This window comes from Urtica dioica, chromosome 7 (assembly GCF_054948205.1).
Source record: "Urtica dioica subsp. dioica isolate 48M chromosome 7, U.dioica_male_clone48M_v1_H2, whole genome shotgun sequence".
NCBI classification, from domain to species: Eukaryota; Viridiplantae; Streptophyta; class Magnoliopsida; order Rosales; family Urticaceae; genus Urtica; species Urtica dioica.
Window position 1 is genome coordinate 40,641,408 of NC_142762.1, and position 16,182 is coordinate 40,657,589.

General features: G+C 35.8%; 4 protein-coding genes across 6 annotated transcripts; 2 read left to right on the plus strand and 2 right to left on the minus strand.

Annotated features, from left to right (window-relative positions):
- The first annotated feature begins 325 nt into the window (after positions 1–325).
- LOC149391608 (ER membrane protein complex subunit 7 homolog) lies at positions 326–2,728 on the plus strand. Its single transcript, XM_089621345.1, has 7 exons — positions 326–541; positions 673–716; positions 1,209–1,317; positions 1,527–1,590; positions 1,702–1,818; positions 1,923–2,031; positions 2,311–2,728. The coding sequence occupies exons 1-7, from the start codon at positions 441–443 to the stop codon at positions 2,406–2,408; spliced, it is 642 nt and encodes a 213-aa protein (XP_089477471.1). The 5' UTR covers positions 326–440; the 3' UTR covers positions 2,409–2,728.
- Positions 2,729–4,560: 1,832 nt separating this feature from the next.
- LOC149391609 (hydroxyproline O-galactosyltransferase HPGT3-like) lies at positions 4,561–8,100 on the plus strand. The gene is made up of 12 exons (XM_089621420.1): positions 4,561–4,913; positions 5,031–5,094; positions 5,325–5,374; positions 5,469–5,665; positions 5,817–5,877; positions 5,972–6,044; positions 6,277–6,400; positions 6,506–6,593; positions 6,952–7,002; positions 7,119–7,190; positions 7,591–7,703; positions 7,803–8,100. The coding sequence occupies exons 1-12, from the start codon at positions 4,786–4,788 to the stop codon at positions 7,823–7,825; spliced, it is 1,044 nt and encodes a 347-aa protein (XP_089477546.1). The 5' UTR covers positions 4,561–4,785; the 3' UTR covers positions 7,826–8,100.
- Positions 8,101–8,540: 440 nt separating this feature from the next.
- LOC149391610 (cysteine--tRNA ligase, chloroplastic/mitochondrial-like) lies at positions 8,541–12,362 on the minus strand. Of its 3 annotated transcripts, none has more exons than XM_089621115.1 (9): positions 11,946–12,362; positions 11,785–11,848; positions 11,106–11,267; positions 10,836–11,006; positions 9,870–10,151; positions 9,641–9,766; positions 9,256–9,459; positions 9,085–9,186; positions 8,541–8,989 (listed from the first exon to the last, which is right to left on the minus strand). In XM_089621115.1, the coding sequence occupies exons 1-9, from the start codon at positions 12,308–12,310 to the stop codon at positions 8,744–8,746; spliced, it is 1,722 nt and encodes a 573-aa protein (XP_089477241.1). In that variant the 5' UTR covers positions 12,311–12,362; the 3' UTR covers positions 8,541–8,743. The 3 variants fall into 3 exon arrangements, with proteins under 3 accessions (XP_089477241.1, XP_089477240.1, XP_089477242.1); XM_089621114.1 differs by having other exon boundaries at positions 9,256–9,480; XM_089621116.1 differs by having other exon boundaries at positions 9,256–9,480; positions 11,785–11,852; positions 11,946–12,139.
- Positions 12,363–15,394: 3,032 nt separating this feature from the next.
- Positions 15,395–16,080, minus strand: LOC149391611 (Beta-1,3-N-Acetylglucosaminyltransferase family protein). The gene is made up of 2 exons (XM_089620949.1): positions 15,894–16,080; positions 15,395–15,813 (listed from the first exon to the last, which is right to left on the minus strand). Exons 1-2 carry the CDS (start codon positions 15,970–15,972, stop codon positions 15,494–15,496), a joined length of 399 nt encoding a protein of 132 aa, XP_089477075.1. The 5' UTR covers positions 15,973–16,080; the 3' UTR covers positions 15,395–15,493.
- Between the last annotated feature and the right edge of the window lie 102 nt (positions 16,081–16,182).

The window sequence follows — 16,182 nt, forward strand, 5'->3', positions numbered from 1 at the left end:
TTTGTAATTAACTGCTATTTTTTTCCTTTTCTATTGTTGGTATTGTACCAATTAATACTATTGACTTTGTTCACCTCCAATTTCTTATAAATGGACGTGTGATGTATGTTGTAAAATCCCAATTAACTTCCAAAAAAATTTACTCTCCCACTTAAAATTGTGTTGAATCATTAGTATTAAAATTGTTCTTGGTTTCCTTTGGTTTTCATCACATTACTATTATTATTTAGGAATTACTTGAGATATATAACTAGACAGGGACTAGAATGAAAATTTACACTCCCGAGACGGAGTGAACGGTTATGATTCCCGTCACCAAAATAAGTCTCGTAGGTGCGTAACACTAGAATGTGGCACCCAAACGCCGTCAAGAAGAAGAATTGAGCGAACGAAGGACCAAACCAGAAATTCTTGCGATTTTGGAAATCCACCACCGAGCTATGGCGATGACGATGAGCTGGAGATCCGGACCGGTGATTCTCGTGCTCCTCGTACAGCTATGCTTCGCTCTACTCTCTCCTTCTCTCGCTGCCTCGTCTGGGTACGATCTCTCTACTCCATCCAATTTGTCTCACTTGGTTTCTCTCCGCCAAATGGACTTGCAATATCTTTCGATTCAATTTTGATAATTTCTAAAATCAATCGTTTCTTTCTTTGTGTCTCACTCTCTAGATCCAGTGAAGGTTTTTCAATCCATGGCCGAGTCAAGATCCCGAGTACGTGATTTCCCTATATAAACCTATATTATTTTGACTTTTGTCAGTGCTTCTGTTAATTTTAGAATTGAACTGTACTTGATTAAGATTAAGTGTAGGTCAAAAGCCTATGATCTGATATTGCATAGGAAGTGTTGGATTTCTGAATTTGGCTGTGATGTTAATCATGATGTGTGGTCAATTAGGATTGTAATCTGTCACGTTTCCTTCACTCAAGTAAGTTAAGACTTCCTTATAAGTAAAATAAGTCTAGTGTTGCACTATATGCGATAGAAACAAGGGATTCGAGTCTTTAAAAAAAAGTGTTAATGGAGATGGAATAGTTAAGAATTGTTACAGCTAAAACAAAACCATGAATCCTTGAAGAAAAAAAAAAATCTTTTGCAGGCATTTCATGATTTTTTTTCCTAGGTACCTTACAGCATTCTCACATGATTCAGTTTTCCTTCATTCCTGGCTTGTGCAAACTGTTGATGACTAGCTTTTTGACAGATTTTGGGTTGAAAGGATACGGTCTTCCTGGGAAAGTATCAAATATCAAAGTTCTACTCAATGGCGGGCAAAGGGTCACCTTTTTGAGGCCAGATGGGTTTTTTTCATTGTATCCTATAACTGTTCTTATGCGAATTATTGTTTTTGGCCGTTATCTCTTAACAGTTTCTAATTCTATAGGCTTGGTTCTTTTCCCGATGGACTATACATATACAAAAAAAAAGTCTTACTCTACATCGTTTTTCTAAGTGATTTGGATTCTTTTTCGGTTTTCAAGAAAACCTTGTGGGCACAATCCTTAACTTGTTTTTTTTAAAGCCATAACGTGCCTGCTGGGACTCATCTTATTGAAGTTGCGGCAATCGGATATTTCTTCTCCCCGGTAGGATTTTTTTCACATGTCAATTTGAACCTCTCATGTTCTTTTTAGTATCACATTGCTGTTAATATAAGTACCTTTTTTTTCCCTCTTCTCTGTATTGATAACCTTTAGGTAAGAGTTGATGTTAGTGCCAGAAACCCAGGCAAGGTTCAAGCAGCACTGACAGAGACCAGAAGGGGACTTAATGAATTTGTTCTGGAGCCATTGAAAGACGAATATTATTATGAGGTTTCCTTGATAAGATTAAAAAAAAAAAATTCAACTTTTGTTACTGTGTTGATTTCTGTACTTTTCCATTGATTTTCTCTTACCCTGTCTCCTTCTGATTTCAGATCAGGGAACCATTCTCAATAATGTCTCTTGTGAAAAGCCCAATGGGACTGATGATAGGTTTTATGGTGCTTGTCATGTTCATAATGCCCAAATTAGTTGAGAACATGGGTGAGTACTCATACACCTTTTTATCTTCTTCTTTTGAATAGATTTCTTCATGACTCTGATCGCAACTTGTAGATGGTTTTTTTTTTTTTTTTTTTATCATGTGTTCAATTTTGTTTTTGGGTGGATTAGCGTAGACCAAACCAATGTGTTGAAATTTGCATTTACGCTGTTGATTAATTAGTAGACTCTTCTTAGCTCGTGTGTTTGCTCGTACATTTTTTGTTTCAAGAATTCATGCTGTTTCTGCGAATTGATACTGATTTTGTGTGTTGGTAATAGATCCGGAAGAGATTAGACGAGCACAGGAAGAAATGAGAGGCCAAGGGGTTCCTTCTCTGGCCAACATCATGCCTGGGGCTGCCACAAGAAGCAGTTAGGAAAGAAAGAAAAAAAAGTGAGAAGCTCAAAAGGCTTAGTGGTGCTCTTCCAGATTAGGAGGCAAAGAGGATTCCGAAAACATCACAGACCGGTTCAGGAAAAAAAAAAAAAAAACTTCCAAGGAGAGGAATTATTTAGTTGTTGACTTTGACATCATTTTTTGGTCTTGTGATTTTGCTTTAAAGGCTTTAGTCCTGCCCTTGATTGTAACCATACTATAGTTGGTTGGGAATGAACCTCAAAAGAGATCTGATTATCTTAGTGACGTGACATATTTTATAATTATTTTTCTAATCTGTGGCTGAGATGTTTACTTTCACTCTCTTCTTTCTTTGTCTTCTTTATGTCCTTGTTTTTCCCGGGTGATTTGGTTGCATCAAGATCATACTACACACCTTTTGAGTTGAACTTGTTAACTGTGCAGACAGAGACCAGAAAGCGGAGATAACATTGGATGTAAAATTCGGTTCAAAGTTCAAACGTATCAATCTCTTGAAGAAAGATCTTGATGGTCCCCTCTAGATGTTATTAGCTGTGCCGTACGTTAGGTGCATCATTAATTAGTGTTTAGAGATGAGCATTGCTATTCGGCACGGGTAACGACCACCGAACGATCCACTCACATTGTGACACGTGGCACTGTGCTGCCACGTGTCACAATGTGAGTGGATCGTTCGTGATCGTTACCCGTGCCAAAGAGGATTTCCGTTTAGAGATAGCCTACATTAGTTTAGCGATGATTATTGGTGGCAATTTTCTATTATTTTGTTGTCTTGAAAAATGAAAATTTGCCGGTATCAGAAAAGAAGTATCGAAATTAAAGAACAATAAAAATAACAAGTGACAATAATTGTTTGCTAGTAGTTTGTTAAGCAATTTTTCGGATTTTCACTGACAAGTGATATTTTCGTCGATAACTTATATTTGTCGATGACTGTCTTTTAAAATTTTCCAATGTTTTGTTTCGGTGACCAATAATTCCGTAAAATCAACAACTATTTGTTGCAACTAGTCAATTTTTATTTTTACCTTCTTTTAAGAATTTAGTATAAATTTCATTTTATTAAGAAAATAACCAATCCGATCGAAGTTAATTAAAATAAGTGTTTAGTTAATAATTAATTGAATAGTTAATTTAATTAATTTCGACTTCATAAATTATTTTCTTAATAAAATAAAAATTTGAGTTATTATTTAAAAGAATAGTGGATTATTAAACTACTGATCTAATTGCCTCTAAAATCAAACCACCACATAATAATTATATGATATTTTACCATCAACATGCTCTACTATATTTGCGCTATAAATTATAAACGAACTTCTAGTTTTTTTTTTGTCATCGAGTTTTTATTGGTTATAAATCATTTTGAGGCATATTTAGTTAAGGTCAAACTTCAGAAATTCTTTCATATTGTCATTTTACTATAAAGCTAGCATATCAAATTGAGATTATTTGCTTACTATCCGCAAGAACATAAACGATGTTCATTTTAAGTTTAACACCACGCTTTGGTTAAAATTCTAAAAGTGTCTTTAAATCAATTTAACGGTTTTTTTTTTTAGATTCGTCACTTTCTCTTTCTTTTAGTTTTGAATTCGTCACTCTCTATTTCCTATTTTTTTTTCAAACATTTTTTTTATCAAAACTTTAAGAATCCCACTAATTTTATTTTTCTTTTTTATTTCTGACACCTCATACATTTGGCTATTTTTCCATAACTTTCTAAATGTTGGCTGAATTCCAAACGTTAAGATTAAGATGACTTAGTTAGTTACAAATTTCTAAAATTAATTATATCTTCCACGATAATATCAATGGTGATTTGGGTAAATAACCGATTCAAAGTTAAGGATTTATAAAATAGCTAAAGTTTACCTAAATAGATGAATGGCCAAAATATGAACTAATCAAGTTTCAAAAATAAGATTAATTATAAGATTAATATTTTTGAAAGTGATAAATTGCTTCAAATAATTGTCAAATAATTTAATACCGGTGTAAAAAAAAATTGACAACGTAACTTTGACTATTTTGCTGAAATTTGAAACTTGGACTATTTTGCTAATAAATTACTTTCAAATAACTATTTTGTATAATTTTTTCATTTCATTTATCAATTCAAATTTTCTTTTGATATACACTAGTTATCCTTTCTCAAATTTTCCTTCAAAGTCCGAGCCAAAAAAAAAAAAAAACTTTCCTTCGCAAGCTACATCATTAAAATGTTAGAAAAGAAAAAGAAAAAGAGAAGAAGAGATCTAGGAGCGCCTAATTTATCGTAGGTGGTGTGGTGTGAGTGTGACCAACGATCTACATAGCGAAGAACATTGGTTGATTCGGCGTTGAGTCGCCATTGAATTCTCGTATCCCCAATGGAGGGTTTGCCAACGACGACTTCCAAGTCCGATCGACGATGGAGATCCAAGCCTCTTCAGGCTTCGAGGCCTTCCATGCTCATGGCTCTCTTTTCCTGCGTCGCTTGGCTCTACGTCGCCGGAAGGTTTCTATCTCCTTCTCTCCCCTCTTTGGTTCCTCGGAAAATATCTGATTCACTGTCGTCGTTGTTGTGTTTGTTTGTGTTGTAATTCTTTGACGTGCTGTTTTCAATACATTTCAGGCTTTGGCAAGACGCTGAAAACAGAATGGTACTAACTGAGCTTCTCCAGAAAAACGTTGGCCAGGTTTGTTTCGACTTATTTTTTCGTAATTTGTGTTTTTTTTTATTATGCAAAGTTCGAAATTTTTTGTGTAAATATTTCTTTTCTACGATTAGTAGTCTGAATGCTGAATGATAAGAAGTTAGAAAATGAGTTTGAGACTCAAATTGTATCTAATTGTCTTTTTACAATCAGTCTATCTATCAAACTTTGTGTGCGTGTGTGTGTGAATCTCTTTGTTTTCTTGTTCTTAGAGACCCAAGGTTCTTTCAATTGAAGATAAATTGGCAGCCCTAAGATGCAAGTAAGCTCCCGATTTTTTTACCTATCATTTTATTGTATCTATTTTCTGAAGTCGTGTATAAAATACTTTTGGAATGGATTGATGTTTTGTTTAGAGATCTGGAGAGGAAGATTGTGGAAGTTGAGATGGATCTGAGTTTGGCAAAGAGTCAAGGGTATTTGAAAAGCCAGTTGCAACAAAGTGGGTCTTCAAGTTCTTCGTCTCCCCAACTTTTGGCCGTTATTGGAGTTTATACCGGATTTGGCAGTCGGCTGAAGAGAAACGTTTTTAGAGGATCTTGGATGCCCAGAGGTCAGTTGATAAATTTTGTAATATGCGTAATTCAGATTAGAATGTTATATTCTTATATTAAAACTATTGTGATTTGGAAAGCATTAAGTTAGAGTGGAAAAAAAAGAGGTAGATATGATCTATAACAGAAGCGCCTTTGTGGCTTTTGCAGGCGAGGCTTTGAAAAAACTCGAGGAAAAAGGAGTACTCATTCGTTTTGTTATTGGTCGGAGGTTTTTTCCCAAACTTGAATCCTTCTTGTTATGTGATTCCATGGTCACTCTTCCTTGTAACATTATTTTACGATTTTCTTTTGCTTTGTGGCAGCCCTAATCGGGGTGACAGCTTAGATCGCAACATCGTTGAGGAAAATCGTTCTTCAAAAGATTTTTTGATTCTTGTAAGATTCAAAATTTCATCTTGGATTCAAATATCAATAATAATAATTAAAAAAAAAAAACCATATTCTTCTCTTAATTGGTGATGTTTATGTAATTATCAGTATAATGGAACCGTCCCCTTATTTATACTTTTTTTTTTCGTGAAAGAAGAATATAGTTTTAGTCTTAACTTGATGTACATGTAGTAACTTTCTTTTCCGCAAAGCATCAATTTTTTTTCATTGGTATTAGGAAGATCACGAGGAGGCTCAAGAAGAATTGCCCAAGAAAGCAAAGTTTTTCTTCAGTACAGCCGTTCAAAATTGGAATGCGGAGTTTTATGTTAAAGTAGACGACAATATCGACCTTGAGCTTGGTTGAGCTCCTAATCACTCATTCTATTCTATCTTTCTTTCAAGTGATGCAAACTTTATAGATCATATCGTTGATCTCATAGTTTTCCCCTTTTTTCATCTCTCAGAGGGGCTAATAGGACTTCTTGAACGTCGCCGTGGTCAAAACAGCTCATATGTTGGCTGTATGAAGTCAGGGGATGTGGTTTCTGATGAGTATGTGATATATTGTTTGTCTTAACCATATCTCCACTGTGTGAACATTTTGTATCAGTCATCATGACCCATGAACCACTATGTTAATCCACATTGTTTTGATTCTCATGTCTGTACTATGATACAAAAACAAAAATATTCACATAGTTTTTTTTTTTTTTTTTTTTAAAAGAAACTTAATAATGCATACTAAGTTACTTATCGGTCATCATGATCCATTCACGAAAGAACTACTTTCCCTTGATATCAATCTTCTCACATTGTTTCATGGAGCGTTTGTTCTGCATTTATGATGTGAACATACATGATAATTGATCTTGAAGTTGGTGGTAATTTAAACTTTTCATTATGATTTCAGAGGAAAAGCTTGGTATGAACCCGACTGGTGGAAATTTGGCGATGAGAAATCGTAAGTGGATGATTATGATTCTTATTGTTGTACTTTGCTTTATAAACATGTGTCAAGTGTTTTATATCCGATTGCATATATTTGAATAAATGATGATATTTTTTTCTTTCGTGTAGGTATTTCCGTCACGCGTCTGGTCAGCTAGTGATTCTCTCGAAGAACTTGGCACAGTATATTTATGTAAACAGGTTTGTTCTTAATGCCTTGTACTGAGTAGGAATACGGTTTTTATCATGTAATTATTTAGACCGATGCTCTATAGCATGTTCTTATTAGATTTCCTCGATGTTTGAGAAGTTGACTATGGAGATCATAGACTTCACAAACCAGTTGTGTAATCCACTAGGGTGTTCATTTCAATGTCGATGCAAATATTGGAGCGAGTCATAGATCATATATAAATCGATAAACCACCAAGACAATACCGTCAGATCAATAAAACACAGGCCATGGACTGAGTTTTTTTATTTTTTATTTTTTATTTTTTTATTTTTATTTTTTTATTTTAAATGTTCCTCAGCTTTTGAAATGTAACAGTGTAAATGCTGATTTGGTAGGTTTGTGTATCTTGTTTTGATGTTGATGCAGTGCGTCTTTGAAGACTTACGCGCACGATGATACATCAATAGGATCATGGATGATGGGCCTCCAAACGACTTACATTGACGACAATCGCCTTTGTTGTAGTAGCATTAGACAAGGTCAATACAAAATCACCGCTCGCATCTTTATAGATACAGCTCTCGTTTTGAGTTGATAATTTCGCATCTTGACGGCTTTAAGTTCAACAATCTTTGCAGACAAGGTGTGTTCTCTAGCCTAAACCCCAAGGCGTGTGATGTGGATAGCTAATTCACAGGGCAGCCATTCGGGATACTTTTTCGGGGTTGCAGATCAAATATTCAAACATGAGCTCCTCTATTCACATGGTGTTGTGTCGAGTTGCAGCAAAAGAGTTGGTCATTAGAATGCCATAATTTTTACACATACACGCAGCGAAACCTTTTTTTTAAGGGCTTTAAAACATTATTCACCTGTCACTTGGTTTGGTTGTATAAAAGTTTGTATGATTTAATGTCAAGTTGATGTTTTATCATATATACTCGTTGAATTTATTAGCCTGTCTGCATTGCTGTCGGACGAAGAGCAGTAAGCTGGTTTTGGAGTAATAATTGAATTTATACTAGGATAGAAAATTTCAGATTTCATGCTGGCATATGGTAATAATTTTATTACAAGAACAATGGAACGGACTGTGCATGCGACTTTGGAGTTTTAATTAATAAAGGTAAATAAATAAAAAGTGCACAAATCATTTATAAGTTGGAGTTCCATATCACAATTGGCAATGAGAGTAACCCATTACTTTTGTACGTTCGCTCATTTTGGATCGAATTTCGATGATTGGATCCGATATATCGTTTGGGTTTTTAATGGGCTTTGATATCATGTAAAGAATCGTGAGATTCCATTTTATAAACACTAGTTAGTTCATTCACTTTCAATCTGAAATTTCTAACAATAAGTAATTATAAAGAAGTCCAGAGATAGACTTCTAATCTCCATTTACCAAATCAAAATTTTCAAGTGCTTCTACTACAACAGATCAGCCAAAGTGCTAAACATGAAGTTGGTGTCTTAAATAAGCTTGAACGACCAGAACGTAAAAAAAACACCATTTCATTTCAGAAATTCTGAAGGGGGAAATTCTTATTTCCTTGATGGTATTGAATTGGAAAACTTATGATCCGATCTGGGTTTCTGTAAACTGGTCTTGAAGAGCAAGTGGGACTGTTGGTCTCCACGTAGTCCCGTCCGGGCTGTCCATTAAAGCAATGCCCACAGCAGCTAATTCTTTCCGGATCATATCCGATTTCTCGTACTCTTTCTCTGTTCTCGCTTTGGTTCTTTCCTCGATCTTACGCAGCACCTCGTGTTCTGTTAATTTGGCCCGCTTCAAGCCCTTTTCCCGAAGTTCCTGCAAAATCTGTGGCATCGAAGCCCATAGTTAGAGAACTATACAATCTAATCGGCTAAGAAGCTTATGAAGATCAATGTTAAATGGGAAAACGGATTTAGCACCTCGGAGTAACTTGTAGGCATTAACCCTAGAGTATGAAGCGTGCTGCGAATCATATTTTCCAACGCCGCGAGTGATTCTACACGTAGAGCTTGCTTTTTTCCCTGCATAAATTAAACACCCAAATAAGGAAAACACTAGTGAGTGATGGTTTTAAGTCCACGAGAAAATACCTTGCGCGTATGAAGGAGATCGTTCATGGTTTTTAACGGATCAGATAGTGCGGCAAAAACGACGGGAGTATGGAGATCATCGGACATTGAAGTCACAAAAAGATTTTGAAATTTTTCAATTTCATCCACCGTAGAAGAAGACAAGGAATCGCTCAGAGTTGTCACATCATGTTGGTTGAGAAGACTCTCGCAATCATGCAATGTCTGTGACAAGGTAGAGCAGAACTTCGTAGACGTACCATAGGTAAAAAGCGCAATATTGAGACACGTTTTGAAAGACTGATATATCCATGGTTTCATGATTTCTGATTCAACCACCTACTTGTATAGAAGACATTACAAGTAGATGCGATTTAATATTACTTTGACCAGATTGTGAATGTACCTGATAAATGTAGAAAAGACGTTCAGAAGCACTTTCGAGCTGCACATCGGAGTAGTTGATGGGAGACCGATAATGGGTTCCCAACAAGAAAAGCCTCAACGAAAGTGGATGGTACAGGTCTATAACCTGAAAAATTCAAATACACAACATTCCGAAATCAAAAAACCGAAATACCAAATTCATTCCATGCAAGCGAGCTACGGCTTAAAATAGTTCCCAACTGTTTTACCTGTCGAATTGTGAAGAAGTTCCCAAGGGACTTGGACATCTTTTCGGAGTCGATGGTGACAAATCCATTGTGTACCCAGTAGCTTATGTTGCTCTGTGCACACGCAGCACAGCTCTGAGCGATTTCGTTTTCGTGGTGGGGAAATACAAGGTCCATTCCTCCGCCGTGAATGTCAAAAGAGTGACCTAGATAAGCAGCGCTCATCGCACTGCACTCGATATGCCAACCGGGTCTCCCAGGCCCCCAAGGACTCTCCCAGAACGGTTCTCCTTCCTTAGCAGACTGCAAAAGATACACAAATGCTCATTAGGATGTGTTTGGAGCCTGAAAAATTGGAGGGAAATTTTCCTTGCATTGTTTGGATTGACGAAATATATGAGAGAAAGGAAAATGGGAGATAAAATGTATAACTAAAGTGAAGATTCCAATTCCCATTGAAAAATCGGGTAGAAAATGAAATTCATCCAAATCCCAATTTGTACATGTGGGCACATTTTTATCTCTCTTCTCACTATCCTTCTTCAATTTCTTATATAGTTATTTTTATAACTTCCAAACACAACACAAGATTCTGGTTTTTCCTCCCATTTTCCTTTCTATTTGTATTACCCTTCAAATTTTCACTTTCACATGAATTTTCCGGGTTCCAAACAAACACCGAGACTATCACGAAATAAGCACTCAGAAACTTATTCTCCTCAAGAATCTGATAAAAATTGTAAAACTAATATCCTAGAATTTCGTGAGACAGAAAAAGAGCGAGAAAGCTCCTCTGCTATCATAATATGATTCATCCAATATATTATTTCGCTAGATTCTTATTAGACACTTTCCCAATATATTTTACCTCCATAACTACCCATGTGTGAGAGCTCCTACCTTATTTATTTCTTCCTATATCTAATGTTAAAATATTCCAAGTACTTATGATTTGCACGAAGCTAGACAAGAGCTGTGAGTCACTACCTTCCATAGTGCAAAATCAGCAGGGTGTTTCTTCCTTGAGTCAACAGCTACACGTTCACCAGCTCGGTTATCTTCCAACTTCCGACCCGATAGACTTCCATATTCTGGAAGCTTGTCTACACTGAAGTAGACATCCCCGTCGACTGCGTAGCCATACCCGTTCTCAATAATCTGCAATATAAATAAACAAACAAAAATGATAAAAACGAGAAATCAACACAGAACAAAATGTATCGATATACAATGGTGAGAAATCTCATATTCGGTTACCTGTTTGATCATATCAATAATTTGTGGCATGTGATCCGAGACCCGTGGTTCCACGGACGGTGGGAGGCAATGAAGAGATTCCATGTCTTGATTGAATTCTTCACAGAATCGCCGACTCAGACCGATCGGATCCTCACCCAACTGGTTCGCTCTAGCAATTATCTACAGAATTCGAAAATCGCAGACTCAGCTATGCTAATCCTGCCACACCAATGTCGCAAAAGAAATTGGTATTTGGCATCGAACCCTTTTCCTCAACCAACATATTTCTCCAACTTAACCCAGCTCAGAAACCAACGCAAACATGTTTTCGACACCCCATTCTAATAAATGACTAAATTTGTAACCGATCATTGATCATACGTTCCGAGGGGAAAAAATGCGAATCCATTGTATTTTCTTGTTTTGTGTGCTCTTTCGATTGAGTAAAATTTCAGGAAAAATGTAATTGAGATTTCATTTCCCTGAAAAAATTTGTAAATCGAAAATCCAAGTAAATTCATATGCAATGAAAATCCATTCTCTTTCCCTCATAGTTTTCTAACTTCCAAACATAAATTTTTTATTGACTTCTAAACACAGTAAAGATTTTTTATTTTCGCTCAAAATGTTCCTTCAAATTTTCATTTTCTATCGTAAAATCCGGGTCACAAACATGGCCTGAGTGAAATGAACTTACTTTGTCATCAACATCGGTGAAATTGCGGACATAACAGACTTGGTACCCCAAATGCCTAAGATATCTGCCTAATTCCAAACAAAAACCATCCAATTAACATACAAAAAGGGCATGAATTACCACAGAGAGTATAAACCAAAACATGTATGCATATATGAGACCTGTATAGAACATCGAAGGTGACGTAGACACGAGCATGGCCGATGTGACTGAGATCGTAAGCAGTGACTCCACAGACATACATTCCCACATTTCCTTCCACTTTCGGCCTGAAAACTTCCTTCTTTCTGCTCATCGTGTTGTGGAGCCAGAGCTCAGACGACGACGAATTCTCTGTCGCTTTTCCGGCGGAGCTGCCTCGAAGACTCTGAGCGATCGACGGTGACGCGCCTGAGGAGCCCAGGCATCGGAATCGGATGGGCTTGAAGAACAAGGGGTGAGTTCGGCGAGGACTACTGAGTCGAATCGTCCGAGCTGTGTAGGAGAACGAGGACAAGGGTTTGTAACATTTCAAGAGTGTGCTCATTTTTTTCGTGCCACCCAAAACGTTGTTCTTGTGGTCTCTCTGGAGATTTTTGTGTTGTGAGTTTATCGATAACGAATTTCTAGTCCTCAACTGATGTACAGTGTCAACGACGAGTCGTTTGGTGGAGTATAAGATAAACAACAATTATGAAGTGTCGATATCTCTTCACTGAAGCATTAGACTTTTTTTTTTTTTTTTTTTTCTGTTTATTATCAAGTGCTAAATTATGTATTAAAACAAAAACAGAAAAAATCTCTACAAAGTTCTTAGAAAAATTGATAGTATTTGTCCCTATTCTAGACTGATAAATTTTTATACTTTTTTTTTTCATGTCTTTTACATAATAATATCATATATTTACACATAATTTAGCAAAAATAAAATAAAATAAAATAATTTAAAAACAAACACAAAATAGAATAGAGCATAAAAACATACTGTCCTGGGATGTTCAAATATCAAATTCTTACACTGCTTGTATTGTCTTTCAGTTGAAACGACAAAGTTAAAACTTGTTGCATTTCAAACGACAACATATTTAATAAGTAAAGTTATACATTGATATTTGTAATGTTGAAATTAGATTAAAAATTATTAAGATTATACTCAATACCTATAACATAAAGCTTTATTTTGTTTCCACGAAAACAAATAGGATTTTTTATAAACTATAACCCCCTCAATACTTTAGGATCAAGATTTAATAAGTCAAAATTAATCCAAATGTATAATTTTTTTTATATGCATTTGTTCAAAAAGTACCCTTAATGAAATATCATTTTACATACCAAATGAGGTCTTCATTTCTCTAATTAAAATCTTCAAAGAATTTGGTATAAAAATTTATTGAAATCCAAAAAAATTATTGGCAACGATGTCAATAAATCTTCAAAAAAATTTCTAGAATTATTTTAAGACTTATTGACATTCATGTCAATAAAAAGACAAAATATCAATAAATCTTCAAATGATTTCCAGATTTTTCAAACCATTTTTTTTTCTTCAGATTTTCCAAAAAAAAAATCGTTTTTTTATAGAAAAGAAAAATAAAATATATTTCATTAATGTTATTTTTGTACAAACACATATAAAAAAAATTATACTTTTGAATTGATTTTCATTTATTAGATTTTTGGTCCTAAACTATTGAGAAAATTATAGTTTATGAATAATCCCAAAACAAATTCATCTATGAATTGGTGAGTGTAAAAAGGAACTCATTATTTTAAGCGAGGACGAAAAAATGGAATATGTTAAGGAATTTTTTTTATCAACATTCACGAGACACGTGTCGGGGTGCGAGCTTGCGACGTGTATCGATCTTGGATTACATGCATCGAATCTCCTATGGCTCCGAATGGATCGTTACGGGTCAGGTATATCTCGTGGCATTACGACTGTGGTGGAGACCTTCGGGGACTCGACGTGGGTGGTGTGGTTTGTCGTGATCTTTATTTTCCTTAGTTGAAATAGAAGACACAAAGGGTGATATATAATTGAATGTTCATCTTACTAAGTGAAGAACATGAGAATTTGATTTCTCAAGTTATTGGACACCTTTTTAGAGGGAATGTAATGTGACATCATTTCAGCATTTGTTTGTGAAAATAAATATGAGAGAGAGAGAGAGAGAGAATAATTCTTCTTTAATTCTAGAGAGAAAGGAAGTAGATCATTCATCTTTTGTGTTTTTCTGAATCAAAGGTGAGAGATGTGGAATAACTCTAGCATTATTTTGCGGGTATGTGTTGAGTGAATTTTTAGAGAGAGAAAGAGAGAGAAATTGTAGTATTTTTCTTCTCTTAGAATTGGTTGTCCCCTTTGCCCTTGGATGAGTAGAGTATTTATAGGAGTTTTGTTTCTTGGGCTCCAAGACTCCTTGAGGTTTCTTGTGGAGTTGGTTGAAAATAATTCCCTTGGGGGGTCCAAAATTCCTTTGGGGGGTCGGGAGTTTCTCTTGGGGGTCGAGAATTCGTTGGGGAGTCGGGAGTTTCTTTGGGGAGTCGAGAATTCCTCCTGGGGGTCGAGAATTCCTTTGGGGGGGTCGGGAGTTTCTTTGGGGAGTCGGGATTTCCTCATGAGGGTCGAGAATTCCATTGGGGGGTCGGAATTTCTTTAGGGAGTCGGGAGTTACTCTTGGGGGTCGAGAACTCATTTGGGGATCGGGAGTTCCTCTTGGGGGGTCGAGGATTCTTTTGGGGACATGGTTTTTTAGTCATTTTGCCCGTCTTTAATGTCGTTTTTTTCGTATGAAAAATGACGGCATAACAGAATACACACAAAAAATATAATATTATCAGAATAATTTTTTTGAGAAACAAAGTTGAAAATGAGATAACTATTATAATTGTGGTATTTGCATCTTGTGTCACAAATTGGCAATCCAATTGCAAATAAGTCACGCGCAAAATTTTTAGAAAGTTTTAGAGAGAAATGAAGTGATTTTTAATGAGTTATTGTAAAAATTCAGAAGACATAGAATAACTAATAAAAAGATTAAATGATGAGAGAGAGTAATTTGAAATTTGCACATGTAACACGAATGTAAATACGTGACACAAATGCAATTTTGACAACTTTGTGACACAAATGCAAAAACCCGGCGAATTTGTGACATTGACGCAAATCTCCCATTATAATTTGAGCAGTCCGCTGATACCCTAATACAGGTGGGTCCCACCAACCCTCCTCAGCGGATCAGAACCCCTCTGATGAAAATCAATTCTCTTATAATTTCTGCTTTTGTAATATGAATCTCTATATTATATATAAAAAAAAAGTATTTGCATAATCCACTCACACGAAATATACAATACGACAAGCAGTGACAGGTTTACATAGGGTAGGAGGGTCACGTGACCTCCTTCGATTTTTTTTATTATATTTTTAGTTCACTTTTAAAAAAAATTACCCTAAAAATTTACAAATTAACCTTTCTTGATTTTTTTTTTCAAATTAGCCTTCTCCAATTTTTTTTTCTTCCAATTTGCCCCCTGATAAGCTTTCTAGATTCATGTCACTGACGACAAGCTCAATAATATTCATGTATGGACATATAGATTGTTTGTTAAGAAACGCATAAGATAAACATCAAAACATCCCATCGACACTCTCAAGCAGTTCTTCATCATAATTATCTCTTCCTTATTAAAACTTCCAAAGATATCGAAGCAAAAAGTGCGATCAACACGGATCGGCTATGACAGAGGAGCGAGGCAAGAGCAGAAACGGAGGGTACCAAGCGTAGGAAAACGAAGCCGAGGCAAAGCCCTCCAACGAAGAGCCGTTAATGAGGAGACACGTGTCGCCACCTTGGATGAGCAGCGTTGACGGGTCAACGGGCTCGGTTGTCTGAAACCCAGAGCAGCCTAACTGTATGAGCCTCTGAGGACACCCACAAGTGTTTATCACGCTCACGTTCCACTCCGGCTTTCCCTTGATCTCTCTCCCACTTCTCACCGTTCCTATATTAATGCTTTCCAAACTACAATCCCCACTATACCCTTTTCCACCAAAAAAAAAAAAATTTATTTGAGACATAAATCATGTATGAAATTATCATATGATTTATTGGCATGATTACCTTGGTGGATGAGTGTTGTGCTACTCATAATGATAAGCACGGCAAACAAAGACTTCATTGTGATGACGATGAAAGCCATATCATATGAACTTATTTCTCTTATTTTTGGAATCCTTGATTAGGGGTGGAGATATAATGAAAAGGGGTTGTGATTTGTTAGAAACTCATTTGATGCTTTTGGGTCAGTGGATTACGTATGCATTAGGTATCAATCACCTCAAGAAATTAAAGTAATTACTAGTTCCTTATAGTGGTCCTGGTCAAATATGGTTTAAGTTGCCTACGGACG